General features: G+C 45.5%; 2 protein-coding genes across 10 annotated transcripts in view; one reads left to right on the top strand and one right to left on the bottom strand.

Annotated features, from left to right (window-relative positions):
- Window positions 1–2,564, top strand: part of MTUS1 (microtubule associated scaffold protein 1) — a 128,823-nt gene extending 126,259 nt beyond the window's left edge. For 4 of the 9 annotated variants that reach the window (XM_054566118.1, XM_054566121.1, XM_054566120.1 and 1 more), the window contains exon 13: window positions 126–2,564. In XM_054566118.1, the coding sequence (XP_054422093.1) occupies window positions 126–339 (214 nt within the window). In that variant the 3' untranslated portion in view covers window positions 340–2,564. The remainder of the gene's footprint in view (window positions 1–125) is intronic. The other 5 variants (XM_054566122.1, XM_054566124.1, XM_054566127.1 and 2 more) reach the window with 3 other exon arrangements.
- A 594-nt stretch (window positions 2,565–3,158) lies between these two features.
- PDGFRL (platelet derived growth factor receptor like) overlaps window positions 3,159–17,991 on the bottom strand; it is a 36,144-nt gene continuing 21,311 nt past the window's right edge. Inside the window, exons 3-6 of the mRNA XM_054566130.1 lie at window positions 10,381–10,532; window positions 5,846–6,139; window positions 4,983–5,122; window positions 3,159–3,580 (exon numbers count right to left, since the gene is read on the bottom strand). Of these exons, the coding sequence (XP_054422105.1) occupies window positions 3,392–3,580; window positions 4,983–5,122; window positions 5,846–6,139; window positions 10,381–10,532 (775 nt within the window). The 3' untranslated portion in view covers window positions 3,159–3,391. The remainder of the gene's footprint in view (window positions 3,581–4,982; window positions 5,123–5,845; window positions 6,140–10,380; window positions 10,533–17,991) is intronic.

The following is a 17,991-nucleotide window of genomic DNA, read 5'->3' as shown; positions in this document are numbered from 1 at the left end:
CTCGTTTTTCCCAACGGGTTGTTTTTCTGGACTCTCAAATTAAAATAGTAAGAGAAATTCGTTTCAAGTACATTTGTTTTAGAAACGCAGATCTACGTGGTTTCTGGCTCTTTTTTGTCTCGAAGGCAACTTACCACGGAGCAGGCCACCCTGCAGGAGTGGCTGGAGAAGGAGTCCAAAGTCAACAAGCGACTGTCCATGGAGAACGAGGAGCTGCTGTGGAAACTGCACAACGGGGATTTGTGCGGCTCCGACAGGTCCCCCACATCCTCCGCCATCCCCTTCCAGTCCCCAAGGAATTCGGGCTCCTTCCCCAGCCCCAGCGTTTCGCCCAGATGACGCTTCTGAAAGTGGGGAGACTGTCTGAGAGCATTGTTAACAGGTCTGCCGCGCTGACCGTGACCGTGGGCGTGGGATCAAGAGCCACGTGAGCGGACGTGTCACTACCGCACTAGAACTGGAAAGTCTTGACCCCCAGCATTGGCTTCTTGTGAGACGGGAGCTGGGGGGTGGGGGGGGACACGTGACTCTCTGGCCAGGAGACTCATCCCCAAATGATTTCAGAATCGATCGCACGGACACATGCACAACGCACTTAAAGAACATTGCCTTTCTCATGTACGCATAAGGGGAAAAACTCTCAGGGGCCTCTTCAGATAAAGATTTATAACCTTTATAATGTCCTTCATCACAGGCACCTTCTTGTGATTTTTATTTGGGGGATGTGTGAATAAAATGGGTGTAGCCGCGTGTCCTGTGTCTGATGCTGCCTCCTTCGCTGTGTATTGAAAGTCAAAAGCTGACCATTTCTGGATATGTACTTATCAGATAAACCAATGTAAGCATTTCTGCAAAAAGCCATAGAAGAGCGAGCAATAGTTGCTTGGATGATGACTCTGCACCACCCACTCCACTCTGCCCTTTGAGGACGGGGGAGGGGAAGGGCGGGGAGAGCTTTGACCTGCCCGTGCAGGGCGGCCTGGGTGTCCTCGTGAAGTATCCTGGCATCTGTTCAGTGTTCAGCCATGTCAGTTAAAACCAACTAGATTGTTTTTCTGTAGATTTTTAACTTCCCCATGTGAACCTAGCAATTTACTATGATCCATTTTCTCAGGCTACCAGCAAAGGAAAAACCCTACTTTTTCTAAGATTCTGCATAAAGAGAAGGGGCAGCAGCAGCGGATTGCTCCTGCCTCATGTTTACCTTGACCTGCGCTGTCCTCAGTGATGGAGAAAGTGGCGTTGTCTCCCAGCAGCCTCGCTTCCGCCCTCTCCCCCCTCCCCCAGCCAGAGCCACAAAAGCTAACCTTCTACCTCCCTCCCCTTTTTCCTCTGGGACAAGGATAATGGGAAAGGCTTTTCCAGAGCCAGCTCATCTTCACGGTGCTGAAACCACTTTCCAAATAAACCACAGCCTGGATCCCATGGTGCACATTTTAGGAAACCCTTGTGGGAATAAAGAATGAGTGATTGGCTGGCAGAACTGAGAAAGGTAGATTCAGTGCTTATCGATGAATAGGAGTACCTTGATTACACCAACGATGCAGCATTTAGAAGATAATGCTAAACTTCTGTGTACCCTCTGAGGGATCCTTCTGTCCTGGGGAAGGTAGAATGGCCAGCTGCCGAGTAGAAAACATGGCTTATATTGTAGAATTCTCCTCCAGGTTGCATTTCCATTTCTTTTCCAAACTTCACCTATTACCTTCCCCAATTCTAATACTTTGAGGGAGGTGGAAGGAAGAGCTGTGGCATTTTCCCACCCTCCCTGCACGCGTCAGCCTTGTGATGTCAGTATTTACTAATCCGCATTGCTGACGTTCGATGGCTGTACAAATAACCCCTAGAGTAAGAACAGACTCAGGATACTAGAGGTGGATATTTGAGTCATCATTTACTTGTACACTACATAGCAAATTAATGTTCATGATGCATGTTTTGTTTTATTCTTAGTGATTGTGTCTGAAGTCTAAACTTCAGTAGTTGATTATGTATGTAAGCTTCCATGTTTGCTCTGATACATGAGAACTAGGTTCACGGCCACCTTCTGAAATCTCTCTTTGCCCTTTCCAGTTGTTCTCGATGTCATTAGCCAAAGGTGGATCTGCCATCCATCCCCTCGCACGGTAAATCGCGAGCTGTTCCCTGCTCTCCTGCACACCATGTAGGTGTCTGCGAAAATCAGTCTTACACAATTATTATAAAGGGTCTTCAGAGAACGGGAGGGAACTGGAGAGAAGACAGGAAACAAAACAGAGAACTTTTAAGGTTTTTTTCTTTTTCCAAACCAAATGTTTCACATAGGATGCAAAATGTTGGCACGTCATGAAATAGACGATGTGTAAAAAAAACTGTAATTATGCTCCGTTTGTAACGATGCAAAGTGTATTTTTACCTTGATTCAATAAATAATGCTGGAATATTTAATATAAGAAGTGTAACCTGTGGCATACTTCACTCCAAAGGGTTACCCAGCTACGGTCCTTTTCTAGCACAGGACTTGGCGTTGTGTTTCCTCCTAAGCCATTTCCCAGGAATTTCCAGCAAAACCACAAAGTTGGCCATGGGCTGAGATTTGGCTTGCAGAGCTAAACTTAGACTAAGATTTTTTTTTTTTATTTTAATTTGAGGGCTATATGGTTTTGCAGAAATAACTTTTGACTTGTTTTAACAATTTCTGCTCTTCAAGGTAAGAAAATGGGAACAACTATGGTCTAAATATTTTTGAAGGAGCTAAAAAAAAATCTAAATGAAGTTGAATTTTCCTTGATCTGTACTTATTTTATAGTGAAAATTGAACTTTTAAAAGCACATGCTGTATATCTTACTGAATGTACTAATCTAAAGCTAGTACTTCTGAGTGCAACAGTTCTTTTTTTAATAAAACAAGTTTCTATGAATTTTTTTGGCTATCATAGTTCATAGAGTTGAACTGTATATCACTACAGTTTTAGAATCTCCAGTATTGTGATTAAATCCAATGGAATATTAGGTATTAGCTCCAACATTACTACCAGCACATCCTTCTGCCAACCTAAAAAAACAAGCACTTAGCCCAGCTCTTGAATTTTTTTTTTACAAAAACTTGCTCATTTAATAGAAATGATTATATAAAGTTGTTTACATATATGCTTTCTTAGTATAAAAACTAGAAACGCATATACGTAGGTAAGCAATCAAAAGACATGCTTTCTGTCAGAGGAGTTAACACTTCTATTATTAGACCGGATGACTTCCTGTTAGCTTGGATGTCTGGGTCTTACTCACAAGGCAGGGGCTGGGGTTTGGCACTGGATATCAGCCTCTGGCAAAGCACGAGTCAAAAGAATGCCCAAGCTGGTTGCACGCGCAAATGGGCTCTCCATCAGTTCATTATACTTCACTTTCCAAGTCAGGAAAACTCAACAGTGGTAGCTACTGTAGTCTGTCCTCGGAGATTCTGGGCCGTGCAAATGTAATACCCCGCGTCAATGGTCTCAAAGTCTTCAACTGTTAAGACGCTCTGGGAGATTCTCGTGGTGTGTCCGAGTCCTCTGTGGATCAGCCTCCAAGTGTCTTGAATCGTCACGGGCCTTTCATCCTGTTTAACGACACCCACAGGGACGGAGACAAGAAGGGCGAGCTGCTATAAACAGCTCCCTTCTTCTCCCCACTGTTCCACACTTAGCAAAGACTATTTGGTGTGCGTGGCTCATGGGCGCTTATACACTGTATGACCATTTTCGGCTGCATGCTTTTCAAAGTGGAGTCTGCGATTTCATTATGCTCTTTGACTCGCTGCCCTTTTCGTTAGAAAGTTCCTACGTAATATAATGTTGATTCCTTGGAACTCCAAGAATATAGACCGAGTATTAGTCACAAAAACATGGATAAAATTTTCCACCCTTCTCTTCACGTGGCCCATTTTCACCCTCTCACTCAGTGGTTTTTATTCACAGAATTTATAGTCAACAAGAGCCCAAAGCACTCACTATGTAAGTGAATAAAAGCTCCCGGTTCAGATTTGGGAGAAGGAGAAGTATGATTAGTCAAACGTGCCCAGGGCTCCAGGGGGAGGGCAGTCGGACCAAGGATGGATCATGTGATGCCCAGATGACGTGACTCCCTATTTCTAGGAAGTCAAATGGTCACTTTTGAGACGCTTCCTCCAAATTTGGTGATAAGCACGTAGTGTTTTCTGGGTTAGTGTAATAATGGTAATACAGTGTTACTAAAATAACCCCCCTTCTGCTCCTAAAATAATTATCATGTAGGATATCATCTCTACTGAACATCATTAATGTTTTCTAATCGTGACAGCTGTTTAAAAACAAGCACCTAGTACCAGAATGCTGGAAAATAATATTCTCCAGGCAGTTACTGCCCACCAATCACAGCCCTTGAGCAGAGGCGTACTGACTACTGGGTACATCTCAGGAGGCCAAATCTCTTCTGGCAACAAAAGAGTTGTTCCATGTTGGTAGCAAAGCTGTTTATATTAGCAGGACATGCACAGAGGCTAAACAATAAGCTGTAGCTGCTTTTATGGGAAGTCTATTTTAAGATGATCTCTGGCCTCACAGAGCCTTTTGGATGCGGCCTGTGTTTCCCTGCCCACCTCGATGTCTGCTCAGAGCTCCTCACCACAGGGCACAGCTTGCAAGCAAGACACTCAGAAGGACACCAGAAGGAGGTCCCTTCCGGTCCCTCTCAAGCCCCTGTCCCTTCTTGTTTAAGAATTATGAGGAAAAATCACATATGAAGAGGGTACACTGAGTGAATCGCCTAACAGAACCCAGTCACCTTTTCCCTGTCTATTAAATTAAGAAGCCATTTGTAAATATACTGAAACATCTTAGAGGAAAACAAGTAAGCTCCAGAGCCTACCATGGTCCCAAACGTTTTGTGTGCTTGTAAATTAAGGTCTTCACCTCCGGGAGGTGGGCGGCGGGGAGACAAACCTGGATGAAAACAAGGTGCTGAGTCTAGGACAAGGTGCTTACCTTCTGCCCCGGGTAGATCCACCTGAATTCCACCTCCACGTCAGGCTCCCCTAGGACAGTGCAGAGGACGCTGATGTCATCCCCACTTTTGACCTTGTTGGAAGATGCCAGAATGGTTGTGGATGGAGGGCCACTGGGAACTGGAATTAAGCAGGAGACAGAGCAAGTGAGATGAAATTCATGAGCACAACACTGAAGGCCAAGCTACGAACACACTCTTTTCTTTGGACAGATATGTAACTTTTTGCCTTCCCCAGTGAGCACCCAGCCTCCTCCCACCCACCGCTTTGGTACCCTTGGAAGCCTCCTCTCTTTCTCTACCTTGCCGGTCCCGAATGGGGTCATAGCCCAGGACTCCCCACCATCAGCCATTCCCCCTGTAATTTAGGGGAGGAAATTAAAGGTCTGCCAGGGGTTCATAGGAAGGGAACTAAAATGTTGAGAAAGAAGGAGGTACTTGGAGAGGAAGCAAGTGGAATGTAGAGAGGGCAACCTTAGGGACAGAGGTGAACAGAAGGATGTGTGCCCTGAGAAGACAGATTTTGGGTAAAACAAGGAGCATGTTCGCACCTGAGAATATTTTAAGAAGGGTTGGGGATTTTGGAGAATTGCTGATCAGTCATACAGAGTTCGTACCAGAGTGAATGATGGATGGATTTGGAGACAAGGATGTCAAGGGTTGTTGGGTCAGGGACACAGACAAGGAAGTAAATAGAACATTCTGGAAATGGGAGTGCAGTAAAGGAGCCATTTAGAACAGAATTCTGTGCCTCCTAATTTCCACCCATACTTGGGAACGTCAGTACCTGCTACTGACCAACAGGAAGCAACTAAAACTAAGCACTGGTAGGAAACACTCTTACCTTCTGCGTAAAGGAGTTGATACTTGACAGAGATTTGAGACTTGCCCCCAGCCTCGGCCTTGCAGTAGACCACCCCCTGGTGGTCAGAATGAGGTTGCAGATACACAAAACCTCGCTTCATGTCATAAATAATATCTGTTCCATTGGCGGGAATTTCCTTGGCGGGAAACTCCCTGTGGAGAGTGACTTTGGCTGATAGGACGGTCACTCGACAAGGAACCACAGCCTGTCTGTCTGGGTTCAAGTAGACAACATCAAAGTAACTGGGAGAAGGTACAAAGAGTTCTCCTTTCTCTGCAAAGGAAAAGATACAGGCTTCTTTATTCCGGAGAAACATGGTAAAGAGCACACTTTATGGATTCATGTCTCCAGGGCACAAAGATAAGAGAATACTGGCAATACACTGAGCATACTGAGTCCTTATGAATAGAAAAAGCTATTTTTATTTTTTATTTTTTAAAAGATTTTATTTATTTTAGAGAAGGGAAGGGAGGAAGAGAGGGAGAGAAACATCAATGTGTGGTTGCATCTCGCGTGCCCCCTACTGGGGACCTGGCCTGAGCCCTACACTGGGAATCGAACCAGCAACCCTTTGGTTTGCAGGCCGGCACTCAATCCACTGAACCACACCAGCTAGGGCAAAAAAAGCTATTTTTAAAATAATTTTCCTCTTTTAGAAGAAGGATGTTACTGCCCATTGCCTTTACAATACGTCTTAGTTCAAGTCCAAACCAGGCACATGGATTACCCACCTGGAGGAAGCAGGGAAGAGGCTGATTTCCTTATGTTAAGAGCAGTTTTCAGCCCTCTGCTGCATCTCTGGAGGAATGAGCCCCATAGCCTGCGCTCAGTGACTGCCGCCTGGGGGCACGTCCCAGCACGGCAGAACTGCCCAGCCCATGGGCCTCCCTCCTGCCAAGGCCAGTACAAAGGGAATAAAGGGAGTTGAGTAGAGACAGGTGAGGAACCCACTCACCTGCTCACCTCCGGTGCTGAGCTCAGCTTGGCTGCCCCTAGGTTGCAACCTCTGGCCCGTTTCTTAAACTCCTCCTGCTTCCTCTGAAATCACCGCATGTTGTTTAAGCACTAGAAAATGGACTCTCTATCTTACAGAAATGAGGATGGGCTTACCCATCCTTTCCTTAGTACAAAGGACTCTGAATTGTGGTTTTTTTTGTTTGTTTTTGGTTGGTTGGTGGCATGGTGCATAAAATCTTTTGTTTTCTATACTATGAGAGATTATAGTAATTAAGAGCAATCTTTTCACTTAATTATACCCCAACATTTGTTAGATTGTTTCCCATGTTTTTCCTGCAGCGTTCCTGAAACAACCAATTATTCTTGGCTTTCTCTTTTACTACCCTTCTTTGTGCCACAGTTACAGGATGTTGGTGTTGGGGACAGAAGTTCTGGGTGTATTATCAAGCATCTTCATGAGCCAAGAGTTCTTTGGCAGTGGGTGCAGGTTAAGCAACACAGAGGTCTTCTCCCTGGCTCTGACTGAGGTCAGGAAAGGATTCGACATGGCTCAGCAAGGCCCTACCTTTTGCTAGGCTTTGCGTCAGGTCGGGTGTTTATGCCACTTCATGATGAACAACTTTTAGGCTTAGACAAGGGGCACCTTTGTCGGTGTGGTCCCCAGTGGTCCTGCATTCACCAAGAGTAAATGGGTGGGCCTGGGATGTCTCCTTTCCCATTTGTAAAGAGAAGACTCCAGAGGAGACCGTATTAGAGGTATCTTTTTGGCAAAAACATTTAAGTAATTTGCAGTTGTAATGTTTAGAAGCCACTTCTGTTTTAACATTTTGTAGAGGAAACTGAACCAATAAGCAAAGCCAGTGGATAACAATCGGAATTTCCAAACACAAAAATGTGGCCTGTCTTCTTTGCATGCTTTGAAAGAAGAGACCACACCAGTTGCTTTAACAAACAAAGAAAAAACAAAAAGAAAAGAATTCCTTTATAATCACTGCATTCCATCACCAGTACATTCCATCTACCAAAAAAAGTATGTTAAAGTTCATTTAAAAAATTATAGATGACATATGTCCCCTGCAAGTGTTTGTGTCTACTTGTGTAATAAACATTAAGAAAACTAAACACATGAAAATTTAGATTTCCAAAAAAAATTAGAGTTAATAGCCTATAAACTAAAATCCAAATTATAATCAACTTCATGAAAGTGCTCATTAATGTGGTTTCACTACATAAGAAAATTGGGGCCCTTTGCTATGAGAAAGGCCAATTGCCAGTAATGTCCTCCTTCTTGATCTGGTGGTAGTTACATGTGACTTGAGGATAATTTATTAAGCTCTATAGTTTTAATTCGTGTTTTTTTCCTTTGTTATACTTCAATAAAAAGAGAGGGAGGAAAACACCTTTGAGTGCCTCCTGGATAAGAGTAAATATAATGTGTGACAGTTGCACAAATTAACATAAAAAGTGCACATACAAACAACAGTCAAAAAGACGCTTCCCAGTGTTGGCAATCAGGCTCCGGGAAACATACACGCATAATGAATGCCAGACGTTTCCCTGTGTGGGCGGTGGGGAAGCATATGTTTTGAAGGATCCCAGAGCCAGCAGCAGAAGCTCAGCTCTCCTAACAGCCCAGCTAGGTTTTGCAGACCCACCCTGGCCGGAAGAGACAAGCTGCTGAACCCTACACTGTACACTGAACTTTGTGTTGAGTGAGAAAATGATGCAGCACATTAGGTCACATCCCTTTTTGATCCAGGTTTCTTAAATGGTGAACTAAATATTAATCGGAGGGGGCAGTCCTTTGATTCACAAAGGGGCTTCCATAAACCGAGGCAGAGCACCTGCCTCTAACAACCAAAGAGAGCCCATAGGACCTTCCGCTCAACGGAGATCTTCAGTTCAAACACCAGTATTTTGGGACGCAAGAATGCCAGCAGTGGCAGCAATTCTTTATTCTATAATTGGAAGTACGGTCTCAGTCCTCAGCTAAAATCACAGGCTCTCATTAGTCTGAATTAGTTGCCTTTTCCATTGTTGCCTCCCTCCCAGTGCGGGGTAACAGTAAGGCACCCAGGGTCCGTAGCACATTCCAGTACAAGGATTGGGGGGTTACATGTGAAGATCTGTCGCCCGTTCTCCCAACAGCACCTGTTCTGCTAGCCAGTGCCTGCCGTCTGCCCACCAATCAACCGCCTTGTTTCAGAAGTGGGTTAGGGCAGCGAGAACATCCAACCCTGGGTCAGAAACACAGGGTTTGCCTCTGTATTCCGCCACTGCAAATCATGAAACATTAAACGGGTCCCTTTGCCTTTTGAGTCTCAGCACCAGCATCATTATTTCGAAAACAGAGATAATGGAGCCATTTCTACTAGGTTCCCCGGGGGTGGGGCATGGTGCAAGCGCAATGAGACACGTGGGCCTCCGGGACTGCAGAGTGCGCCTTTCCTGCGTCTGCTCGCCAGAGGGGAGCGATCGGGACAGGAAGGGATTACACCTGAGACTGGGGTATCGGCAAGGGCATAAGATCATGAGTCATAGGCCTAAATCACTAAGGTATGAAAGGGAGGTGGACTCAGGAAGGAGACAGCTCTCCTGAAAGCCCCGTCCGGACACTAAGAAAGCACTCTGACCTCGCCTGAAATGTCTTAGGCCACAGCAGCCCCAGAGGGTGGCACTTGTAAGATTCCTGAAAGCGGACCTCTGAGGCTTGTTGGAGAGCGTCAGCCGCCAGACTTGGGGTGAGAGAGCTGCAGAGGAAGGAGGCTGACAAGCGACCCTGCAATGCCTGCCTCTCCAAGTGCGACGCCACCAGAAAAAATGCACTAAGCACTCCCGGGTCGGAGAGGCGTGCGCTCTGACCTGCACCCTTTCGGACACCTCGCTTAGGCCTCCTGCCCCCAAAACTTCAGCTCTCGGTACTCACAAGAGCAAACACAAGGGGCCTTTGCCAGGCCTCCCATGACTACGGCGGTTCCAGAAAGGGGATCATTATCGGTTCGGAGGGCATGTGACTACAGGTGCACAGGAGGGCTGTCCAGGAGAGCATTCTGCGGTGGCAGAGATGTGTTTTGTCGACGGTGTCCCCTGGGACAGCCACTAGCCACAGGCGGCAATGGAGCCAATAGTGAGGGCCATGGAGAAACTGAGTTTTAAATTTTGTTTAATTTTAATTAATTTCCATTTAAATGTAAAGAGCCACAGGTGTCTAGTGGCTATCCTGTTGGACAAATATAGGTCCAGACTCTGGAGTCAGACGGTTCTGGGTTCAAATCCTGATACAGCCATGACTTGCATTATGACCTTAAGGACTTATTCCATCTCTCTAAATCTCAACTTTTCCATTGGGAAAAATATATATGAAGGATAGTAGTACTTACCCTGAAGGGTTGTTGAGAGACTTACATGCACTAATGGACGGAAAGCGTTGAGCCCAGAGCCTAGCAAAGAGTGGGTGCTCTGACTGTCATTATGTGATGGTCAGCCCCCAGCAGGAACTGTGAACCTGGGCAAGCGCAGAAGTGTGAAGGGCTCCACTAACGCAGCAAACCTGTTACCTGTAAAAACGATGTAGGTGGAGCCTGTTTTGGCCTCGTCCTTCCTGCAGACGTAGCCGGTGCAGAGCTGCCCCCAGCAGCTGAACTCGCCAGTGTCGGCCGCGGTGGAGTTGAGCAGGGTCAGCTGGCCGTAGCGCTCATTCTGCTTCACGCTGTCAATAGAAGCAAAGCCAGGTCGCACGCCTGGGCCTGGGCCTCGCGGCCATCACCCGCTGCTTCCTGTTCTCACGTCCGAACGCCCCAGTGGCTCCGGGAACAGTGCCCTCCCTCAGAGGGCGCAAACGAATAAAAGCGTGTTCGGGGAAAGCATGTGTGCGGAGGGAGAGGCAGAGAGAGAAGCCTTGCCTACAAGGACATTTTAAAAATGGCAGTCATGTCTTCTAAAGAGAGGGCATTCTCTTCGACCTCAGAACAGGGGTTTCCTTAAGTAAATCACTGGTACATTGTGACACAGCCACAGAGGCTTGACCGAGAAGCCTCGGGCAGGTGTTTGGCTTTCAGCTTTTGTTTTTCATGAGTTCATTGCAATAACAGTTGACATGTGAAATAACCCAGCATTATGAAGTGTGCAAAGCCTCTTTCATCAATAAGGATAAGTCCCCGAATACAAGCTTGGAAACTTCAAGATGCTACAGGACTACATTAAAAATAAAAATTTTGTGTAATTCCCTCAAGATTAGGCTAAGTGAAATAAGTCCGACAGAAAAGTACAAAAATGCTATGATTTCATTCACTGTGGAACATAAAACAAAAAATAAAATAGGAACTGACAAAATAAACAATAACAGACTCGTAGATACAGACAACACGATGGTAGTTACTAGAGGGAGAACGGGGTGGGGGGAGGGCGAAGCGAGTTAAGGGGGTCAGATATATGGTAGCAGAAGGAAACTCGACTTTGGGTGGTGAGCGCACATAGAGTATACAGATATCAAATTATAATAATCTTGTTCACCTGAAAATTATATAATGTTATTAATCAATATTGCTCCATTAATTTAATAATAAAAATAAACATAAAATATAAGCAAATAATTACACGTACAAAATGAAAATAAAACTTTCCCTTAGACCTCCAGTCAAGATGGCAGAGTAGGTAAACGCTGTGCTCACCTCATCCAGTAACCACCTCAAAATTACAACTAAATTACAGAACAACCGTCATTGAGAACCACCTGAAGCCTAGCTGAATGGAAGTCCTGTAAGGATGAAGCCATGACAAGACCACTTCTGGGTATTTTATCCGAAGAAATCCAAAACACTAATTTGAAAAGACACATGCGCCACTGTGTTCACTGTAGCATTATTTGCAACAGCCAAGATGTGGAAGCAACTTAACTGTCCACTGATAGATAAATGGATAAAGAAGAAGTCACACACACACGCACACACACACACACACACACACACACACACACCGGAATATTACTTGGCCATGAAAAAGAGTGAAATTTTTGCCATTTTCAACAACATGGATGGAACTAGGGAGGCTTATACTAAGTGAAGTAAGTAAGACAGAGAAAGACAAACACCATATGATTTCACTTATTTGAGGAATTAAAAAACAAAATAAAAAAATAGAAATAAACTGATAGATACAGAGAACAAATTGATGGTTGCTAGATGGCAGGGGGCGGTTTGAAGGGTAGGTGGAAAAAGGGAAGAGATTAAGAAGTAATTTCCAGTTACAGAAAGAGTCACAGGGATGTGAAGTATAGCACAGGAAATGTAATCTATAATATTAAATAACTATGTATTATATCAGATGAGACTTATTGGGGGGATCGCTTCGTAAGTTATATAAGTGTTTAATCACTATGTTGTACACCTAAAACTAATACAATATTGTATATCAACTATAATTGAAAAATTTAAAAACAATCTTAAAATGAGCATTAGATAAAAAAGGAGAAAAATTTGAATAAACTATTACCTTTACTTAATAATGTATCGATATTGGTTCATTAGTAGTGTCACATGTACCATTCTAATGTAAGATGTCACTAATAGTGGAACTGGGCATAGAGTATTCAGGAATTCTCTGTACCACCTTTGCCCAATAATTCTGTAAATAAATCAAAAGATGTTCTAAAATAAAAAGTTTATTATAAAATTTTTTTTAAAAAATCCACCACTTTCCTTTAGGAAAAAAAATCCATTAGTTGCTAAGAGGCCAAGCTCCCATCATGCAGTTTACCTTAGGTAAAAAGTATCTAGAGCTTTCTTTGGGCATTCACACTTCTCCTTTGCCTCACTCTGCTAGTTCTGCTTTTATCTTCTCATGTTTTACCTCTTGTATTTTTATCTTGCTGCCCGTGACTATATTTGCAAACCTCTTTCATTCTGAAATGAGGAGATACATGAATAAATATTTATTACTATTAAATGCTAGCATTAGCTAATTGTCATGGTAATTAATTGTGTCAGAAATCCAGCCAGGTGTATCCTGCTGGGAAAGACGCTCCCCCGCAGCCCAGCATGTGTGGGTGCCAAACTAAATGGTTTTAATCTGAGGATGCATCTCAAACATCTAAAAGTTTCACTCCTCGGAGGTCCACATACGTTTCGGATATAGTCAAGATTCTCCAGTCTGATGTAGCAGCAACATCAACATAGTCACCACTTTAAATTTAGCACACAGCAGAACGTCTGGCCGGTTGGTCTTAAACACAGCCTGCTCTGGTTTACTGCTGAATAGCTGCTTTGCCCACCAGTTCTGCCAAGAGGCGCTTCTGTACGCCCACTCGGTCGACTGCCTCCTTTCGACTGAACGGAAATCTCTCCTCCTTCAGGAACCTTCTAATTAGAATCAGCTCTCAGGAACGAACCTCCCTGCATTCTCCCAGGGATGTAACCGGCTCCCTGTTCTCTACCCCGCAGGCACCCCTGGCTGCCTGTTCCTACAACGGATGGTAAAAACTCTGAGGGCAGGGACTGTGCCATGTTTGCGTTATATTCTCCAAGCCGTAAATCTGTGAAAGTGCGCAGTAAGCATTCCCTAGAAATGAGTGGACTAAAATCGAACTGAACCAGAGGTTGGAACCTTCAAAAGCAGATACCCCACTCCTAGTATTGCTGATGAGGGAGCTGAGTCCCGGCAGAGGCAGCTTCCTTGGGGCCTAGCTGGTGAACATGGAGTCGGTTACTTAAGTCAATAAAGTATGTGCTGAATACTCACTCATTAGATAAAAAAATGCATATAAAGCAGTTCTAGACATGCCTAGTTCATTGTATTGTTCTAATTATATCTTCATTACACATTGTTGCAGATTAGTAGTAGCTATTACGAATACTACTTCAACCATGACCAAGTGCACACACACACAACATTGGGAATAGTGAGCACCACAAATAAAAACTGGTAGACCTCAGGGATATTACAATCCTGTTAGGAATTAAAACTAATATACAAGGAAGATCAGAAAATCACTAAAGGGGTGCTCACAGCGAGAACAAAAGGAATTCTGCAAAGGGGTTCACCACTGCGGGTTGAAGAGGCTGCGGGCCGCTTTGAGGAGGAGGTGAGACAGGCTGGACTCTTAACTGTGGGGATGGAGGGGGGTGGGCAGCGAGGGGGCGGAGAAGCAGTGAGCTCGCTTGCGTAGGATGCTCCTGCCCCACGAGGGCTGGGCGGGACCTGGTCTGCTCTGTTCACGGCCATGGCCCCAGTGCATGGTGGGTAGAAGGCACTCAATAACAATTTGGGGATTCGATCCATTAATTATGGAGGAGACAGAGGGAGAGGGGTTGGGAGTCATAGGCAGGTGGCTGAGAACAGCAAGAAGGATGCACGTTTCACTCAGCAGGCAGCCGGGACCCCCCTCAGCTCTGGAGATGGGGAGCGATGCGCTCACCTACACTGGGACACCAGCGCAGAGAAGAGGAGTCGGGGAGGCATGAGGAAGAGGAGAGGCTGAGAGGCTGTCAGTGCAATGCTGGGCCAGCGTGGGGCCGGGCTGCCTGCAGGCGGCGGCACGGAAGCAAACTTAAGGAAAGTTTTCTGGGGGAAAATTGATGACAGATGTAGTATGAGCAGTGGGAGAAAGAGGGGTATCCATAAAGACCACTTGGTCCGTATTTCTGTTGAAAAGAATGGGGTTTTAATTGCCTGAACCCTTGCGAAGAGAAAGGAGATTGGGGTAGGCGCAATAATAGATTCAGTATTGGTGATGTGGGACTCATGATCAGATGCGGGCCATCTCCGTGGGCATGTCCTCCGGGCTGTTCGACATCCGAGCCTGGCAGAGCGGAGCGCGTGAAGTCAACAAGATAAAGCAACACGACAAGGGAAGCGTAAGGACAAAATCTAGAGCCGAACTGGGGGGCCAGAAGGAAAAGGAAGAGTAGAGAGAGGGGAGAGAAAAAAATCAGGAAAGAAAAGGAATTGGCACAGGGAATCGTCCAGGAGAAATATTCAAGAAGGTGATGCTCAAAAGATCAGATGCCTTTGAGGGATTGGTGACCACATACATATACACACATACATACTCACACAGACTTCGTTTGGCCAAATGAAAGTCTTTGGCAACAACCAAAAAAGCAATTTCAGTTGTGAAGATGGAAGTAGATTTCAGCAGATAAAATTTGGAATGGCAGAGAGAAAAAGGAAGCGGGGGTCTTCCCACGTAAACCATAATGTCTCAGCCACATCCCCTGCAGAGCTCGACACCAGGGTACAAAATCAGAAAATAATCAATACATTTTTTTGGCACTTCCTCTGGGCCCAGCATTTGCTAGCACTGTAGTGATGAAAAGCATATGATGCCATTCCTACCAGGAAAGGAATTGGCACATAAGAATTTAGCACTTGGGAACAACTCTACCACCCCATGAAATCTGCATGCTGTATCTTTAGCAGGACTGGGGGTGGAAGGAAGGAAATGCACTGGAAAACATTTCTGGATTTTTCCACCCCCTCTCATATGCAAACAATATAAAACAGGAAACAAATTATTTAGCAGGATTACAATCTAAATGCCTGGATTTCAATGTCTATTTCTACTGATGGTCTCACACACACAGTCCAGGCGGCAGGCTACCCAAGGGGCTGGACTATGACCCAACGCCACCGGAGGAAAAGCCTGCACCACAAAATGGAGGCACAAATTCACAGAGCCCTTCAGAATGTTGTATAGAGATGCTTCACCCAAAGAAAGATTCATCCCTCTTCTTGTAACCACTTAACAAATCCCCAGGGATGGAAGAAGTGGAAGATGGGAAGTTTGAGTGGAGCAAAAAGAGGTGCTGCAACAAAGCATCCCTCCCAAAGTATAATTAAGACCAGCAGAATTTGCATTAATTCGATGTGGCTCTGAATATCCCAGCACATCAGCTCACCAAAGGGCTTTTTCTCCCAAGCTAGCACTTCAGGCCTTGCCCCCATTGAGCTCAGTGATGTATAAATCCAGGTTTCAAAGAGCGTCTGTTCAAAATTTAGGCCTGTGTGCGTGTGCGTGCGCGCGCACACACATGTGGGGCTCTCCCAGTGGGCTCTCACGGCCTTCAGAAACACGGCGTGCACTCCGTCGGCGGAGGCCTGCGGCTTCCGGCACGCAGCTCGGCACGCAGCTCGGCCCGTGCTCTCTGACCGGAGCCTATCTCCTGGGATGGCACAGAGGAGGCGGCTGACAGCTCCCAAAGTGAGGGGACCGCTGTGCACCTCCCCTGGGGCAGTGACTAGGCGACAATGGGGGGGTCCAAGCTCCTGTCCCTCTATAAGTCAAGGACAGGAGGTGAGTCCTGGGTGACAAGATTAATTAGTCATGAGTCTGCTATATACTTAACGTGCACATTAAGTGGGAGGTTCTAGAACAGAGAGGGAAGGACCCCATGATGTCTAAAGAGCTCGCTGCTCTCAAATACTCCTATACAAGTGCCACGAGAATCCCAAGGGGGACAGCCAGGCAAAGCTTCAGGATGGAGAGTCCTGGGGGAAGGGAAGGGTTTCAGCATGCGCAAAACAGGAGCCGCGCGTTCCAAGGGCAGATCCGCTTAAAGGGGGCAAAAGGTAGGTTTGATGAATAACAAAGAGTTTAGAACACAGGTGGGCAGAGGTCTGTGGTGAGAGGCAGAGGTCACGTGAGGCATAAGAGTATGGCTTTCGGAGCCACGCTGATGGGATTCAAACCCCCGCTCCACCAGGACCGCCAGGCTCCCTGGCTAGAGCTCACAGCCTCCACAGCCTGGCTGCACCTCCCTCTTCAACTTGTGGCAACCACGGCAACATTGGGCAGCGCCCACAGGATGCTGGGCGTTCCTGAAGAGGAGTTCAAGACTTAGCACTGTGCACGGCACAGAGAAAGCGCTCAATACGTTTTAATGTTGTTATCATGACGGTTGTCTTTGTTCTCGAAACGACATTAGGGTGGAGGTACTTTTCCCCCCTTTGGCCGAGGAGGACACTGAAACTTCGAGAAGGACCTTGTCCAAAGTCCCCCAGCTGGAAGTGGTAGAAATTCCAGCATCATACAGACTCAGGTTATGAATGTAAATGAAAAGGGCATGGATCTCCTTCCTACGAAGTGCAATGGACTGAAGGAATTTTAACCGAGAGATGGTGCCCCTAACCAGCCTGCAAGTCCTGTTAACCATGGTCATACGCATCCAACAATAATAACATGGAAGAAATATCTGAATATGTTAGCTCAGTATTCTCCATGATACCTCGTTTTCTACTGAAATGGAGAATAAACCCAAGTAAGTAAGTAAAGCAAAATAAACCATTCAGTAACGAATGGAAGGAAACTGGGCAAGAAAACGACCAGTTATTATGCGTTTACTATAAAACTGAGAGCCCCTAGGTATGCATTCTTTTTTTCTCAGTCCCATGAGCAGGTGATGATGAATGACACTACTGAGAACAACTGATTTAAGCCCTTTACGTATTTCGACGGATATCCTCCTCATCACTGCTCTGTGAGGTAGGTACTGTTATTACCCCCACATTACAGGTGAGCAGACTGAGGTTAGGGAACATTCCCCACGTGTTGGGGTCCCAGGGGAGGGCGGAGGTCTGTGTAAGTAACTGCCCAGGGCCACTCAGCTGTATCACCCAGACCTTCCGCCTTGGAGACCGATGCCCCCATGGGCATAAAACAGAGTTAAGGAGTAAGGTAAAAAGATGTCCTCAAATATCCTCCTTATTCAACATTCATTGCACATTCATAAACTATTTAGTTTCTACAATGTGCAAGGAACTGAGCCAACCATCAAGGGAGAGAAAGATTCGTGCGTCTCTGCTCGTCTGTTTCAAGTGTTTGTGCATGGTCTGTGTTTACACTAAGCCTCCTTTTAAGAGTGTGTCAAAAATAATTGCTCCGTGATACGCTGGGAACAGAGCCATGTCCGTAGACACAAGTCCTGGGAGACAGACAGCTGGGTAAAACATATCAACGCTTCACAGTGTATGATTTAAAAAGAGAGAGAGAGAGATGAAAATAAATATGTATGAGAAGCAAATATGCAAACTGAGAAACTTCAAAGAGAATACAGTTTCAATATCAGAAATTAAGCTGAAATACCTGTCTCTCTCTCTCTTTGTGTATGAGGACTATCCAAGGACCTACTCGAAACCTAACAATATAACTGTAACACTTCTGTTTCAACAAGCAT

The sequence above is a fragment of the Pteronotus mesoamericanus genome, unplaced genomic scaffold, assembly GCF_021234165.1.
Source record: "Pteronotus mesoamericanus isolate MK-2021 breed Mesoamerican mustached bat unplaced genomic scaffold, CSHL_Meso_final contig_169, whole genome shotgun sequence".
Taxonomy (NCBI): domain Eukaryota; kingdom Metazoa; phylum Chordata; class Mammalia; order Chiroptera; family Mormoopidae; genus Pteronotus; species Pteronotus mesoamericanus.
The sequence above is the reverse complement of the archived record's forward strand: the minus strand, read 5'-3'. Positions and strand labels throughout refer to the sequence as shown.